The sequence below is a fragment of the Arachis stenosperma genome, chromosome 6, assembly GCF_014773155.1.
Source record: "Arachis stenosperma cultivar V10309 chromosome 6, arast.V10309.gnm1.PFL2, whole genome shotgun sequence".
Classification (NCBI taxonomy): Eukaryota; Viridiplantae; Streptophyta; class Magnoliopsida; order Fabales; family Fabaceae; genus Arachis; species Arachis stenosperma.
The window spans coordinates 119,504,657-119,508,670 of record NC_080382.1 but is presented as its reverse complement, the minus strand read 5'-3'; the positions used below and the strand labels follow the sequence as shown (position 1 = coordinate 119,508,670).

Below are 4,014 nucleotides of genomic sequence, written 5' to 3'. Positions count from 1 at the left end.
AAATGTTAATTTGATATTTAGTTTTTCACTATTGTATAAAGTGAAATATTCTTTGTGAACTATCTAATAAATAAAAGATGAACTTTGTTAGGTAGATAATAATTTTTATGAATAATTTAAAAATAATAAGTTTTAAAATTGACTCAATAAAATAAAAATATACTATATTTTTAAATTATCCTCTTAAATCTTAATATTAGAATAATCATTCACACATCTAGTAAATTAAATACCTAATATATTTATTGTTTATATTATTTAATATTTTTATTATCTACCTATACTTTTTCATAAAAGATATAAATAAATCATTTTTCTTATTATAAACTCCTAAATTTAACACTTTATCTTTAGATATAAAATTTAATTTTAATATATTATTAAACCAAAAAATCAATACAGACATCTAATAATATGTTATTATAACAATAAAATTAATAATTTTTGAAACTAAGAAATATTATAAATATTTGAATTTTATTTCAAAATTATGTAAAATTTTTACGTTATGAATATATTCAAATTAAAATTATTTTGGTACCTACTTTGAACGGAAGAGATTTATGTTAAGCTAGTCTACATGAATAATTCTAGTTTTCTACTATTCAGAAAGGTGTTGCTGAAATTCCCACTTTATCCTGAATGATGCCCTCAATGATTCTACTTTATGGGGCCTTGAATGACACTTGTGACCATCTTATCTCAACAACGATGATGTCAGTCACCAGCCGCCGCCATTACACAACATTAAGTAGTATAGCACACCTTGCCAAATCCCTTTCTTTCTATAATTAATATTAATCGCATATATATTTGATATTTTTATGTCAAGGAATAAAAATTAGAATATAAAATTAATATTATATCGTTCAATTATTTTTTTGATCAATTTATATCATTCAATTATTATTTCTTATCTTTTTATTGATATTATGACTCTTAAAAAATTAAGAATTTATTTTTAAAAATATCTATAATAAGCAAATATATTATATTTTTAAAATATTAAAAATAATTCTCAATTATATGTAGCATTAAAAAATAATTATTTTATAATACTTGAATATAATATTTTTTATATAATATATTAAAAATATAATTTCTTAGAATATACTTCTTAAAATACATGGTGATTAAAAATAGTTATTTTTATTAATACATCATGCACTACATATATATTGTTTTTACTTTAACAATATTTTAAAATTAAATTTAAAAAAAAAAGTTGAGTATTATCAACACCAAACACAAAAATTGATGTGTATATAGTTGTTATTTTGTTATTCATTCTCTCTTTTATACAAATGGAGCCCACTTCATGGAAAATTTTGAAGTTGATCCTTCTTCTCATTCATTCATGCCCCCTTCCCCTCTTGGCCTAATCTCTTTCTCCACATGGCGACAAATTCCGTCAACCATAAAATCCCCCTCACTTCTCACCTCCCCAAAAATTTCAATCCTCTCTTCTTCCCTTTTCCTACACTTTAGTTTGCTACACCAAATTCTCTCTCCCTTCTCTTATTCTTATTATTCCTCACCAAGCCTATTAACAAATATTTTGTTACACCAAATTATTAGCCTCTCAAAAATGGGATCACCCGAATCAAATTTGCCACCAGGTTTTAGGTTCCATCCAACGGATGAAGAACTCATTCTTCACTACCTTAGGAAGAAGGTAGCATCCATACCCTTACCTGTTTCCATCATCGCTGAGGTTGATATCTACAAATTGGATCCATGGGAATTACCAGGTATAATATATATAATAGCATTTTTTTTTTTAGTTTCAATTCTTGTTAGTAAGTATTTTGTGTTTGTTATGAGGATAAGATTGTGCCATGTCGTGTCATAATATAATCAATGACGCAACGTATCATTGATTTTTATTGTATATTATAGCATACAGTGTTGTGATGTGGAAGCTGATTATTATTGGTTTGTTGTGGTTTCTTTATCACCAGCTAAGGCTGCGTTTGGTGAGAAAGAATGGTACTTCTTCAGTCCAAGAGACCGGAAGTACCCAAACGGTGCGAGGCCAAACAGGGCAGCTGCTTCAGGGTATTGGAAGGCTACGGGTACCGACAAGACCATCGTGGTGTCGCCGGCGGCCACAGTTACACGTAGAGTAGGCCAAGAGAGCAGCGTTGGTGTCAAGAAGGCTCTTGTTTTCTACAAAGGAAGGCCTCCAAAGGGTGTCAAAACCAATTGGATCATGCACGAATATCGTCTTGTAGACAACAATAGACCCATTAAGCTCAAAGATACTTCCATGAGAGTAAGTTTACCTAACTCCCTTTCGTTCTAATAATTTTTTTTTTTTACAAAGATAGAGAGACTTGAATTCGTAACCTCTTAAGTGAGTATAAAAAGATGATGTCATTTGAGCTATAACTCATTGGCCCTTATAGCCGTTAGATTCCTAATTCATGTGCTTTTGTGCAGTTGGATGACTGGGTTCTATGCCGGATTTATAAGAAGTCGAAATTCTCAGTATCTTCACCGGAGGAATCACCGTCGAGTGAAGTTCAGGCTGCAGAAGAAAATGGTTTATTCAAGAACACCATTTTAAGGAGTCCAATTCCAACACCGTCGCCATCGCCACCGTCGCCGCTGCCGCAGCCACTGCTCTCTCAAAAATCTGTGTCCTTCTCAAACCTCTTAGATGCCATGGACTACTCCATGCTCAGCACCATCTTATCTGAGAACAATAACAACAACACCCTTGATCAGCAACAATACTCGCAGATCAACACCAACCAATTGAACCATTCATCGAACATGGAGAACATTAGTAACAGCAACATGATGGTGATGAGGTCAAAGCGCCAGATAGAGGAGGAAACAACAACGGTGTTGCACCCATCAAAGAAGTTCCATCACCAACTTATGGGCTCTTCTTCTTGCAGCTTCCCTAATAACATTAACAACACAAACACTGCACAATACGAGAACCCGCAATGGAACTACCTTGTCAAGCAATCCTTCTTGAACCAGCACTTACTTCTCGCTCCTCATCTTCGATTTCAAGGATAGACCAAAATAAGAAAAAGAAAACAAAAATTGAAATTAGGAAAAGATATTTGAAATATCGAATCCACAAGTTGAGCCCACCGATTTGGTCATTATTAGTACACAGAAAATTACAAAAGGTACCGGTTTTTTTCTTTTTAATTTATTTTTTGTTTTGTTTAGTTCGTGCTTGATAAATGAAATTAGAGATTATTGTTAGATGATTATTGATGAAGCGGAATAAAAAAGATTCCGTTATTCAAAGAAAAATATCCTAGCTAGTCTCTTAATTTTGTGACAAATCAGAAGCAAATTCATGTACAAAATGTTAATTATATTTGTACGTGGTGTTACGTTAGTTGTTGGGTTTGGCAGGTTAGCTTTATTGATATTGATAGATAAATATACTCTTTGTAGATAAAGGTATTGTTCTGATTTTGTGATCATATATTTATATATTTTTCAATTTTCATTCTTTTCCGGGAAAAAAGTTTACGGTAGCTATGAATTTTCTTTTGGATTTGGATTGTTGCCACCGTTTGCCATTTTCAGCAAAGCATTATGCTCAATGGTGCATGAACCTTTTATCGGATATCTTTCATTATATTCTGGCCGTTATTGTTCACGCGTTTGAAACCATGACATGCTTCATGCTTCATTCAATTCATGTTGTCATGTGATACGTAACGCTTGCCACTCATTTATTTTATTTATTAATTATATTAAAATGACAAAAATGGACATATATAAACGTTTCAGTACTGCTTTTAAGATGAAAAGAAAAATCCTCCACCATTCTAAAATTTAATAAGAAAAGTTTTTGATTTTTTTTTATATTTTTAACACAAATTTAAGTTTCATACAATTAATCATGTATTAGCAAATTATAAATATAATTAATTTTCAAATTCACTTATTGAAAAGTCATCTAAATGCATAACTCTAATTGAATGACGGTATAAAACTCAATGAATTAAAATTAAAATTCTTTCAATGTTTGCTATA

General features: G+C 30.7%; 1 protein-coding gene across 1 annotated transcript; it reads left to right on the top strand.

The window, feature by feature from the left end:
* Positions 1–1,444: 1,444 nt before the first annotated feature.
* On the top strand, positions 1,445–3,511 carry LOC130936075 (NAC transcription factor 29). The gene is made up of 3 exons (XM_057866055.1): positions 1,445–1,751; positions 1,962–2,275; positions 2,443–3,511. The coding sequence occupies exons 1-3, from the start codon at positions 1,589–1,591 to the stop codon at positions 3,031–3,033; spliced, it is 1,068 nt and encodes a 355-aa protein (XP_057722038.1). The 5' UTR covers positions 1,445–1,588; the 3' UTR covers positions 3,034–3,511.
* The last annotated feature ends 503 nt before the right edge of the window (positions 3,512–4,014 follow it).

Excerpts from the sequence above, each read along its gene's own strand:
- LOC130936075 (XM_057866055.1), top strand. The coding sequence starts at position 1,589 with ATGGGATCACCCGAATCAAATTTGCCACCAGGTTTTAGGTTCCATCCA. Across the intron at positions 1,752-1,961 it reads GGATCCATGGGAATTACCAG|CTAAGGCTGCGTTTGGTGAG; the intron begins GTATAATATATA and ends CTTTATCACCAG. Across the intron at positions 2,276-2,442 it reads TCAAAGATACTTCCATGAGA|TTGGATGACTGGGTTCTATG; the intron begins GTAAGTTTACCT and ends GCTTTTGTGCAG.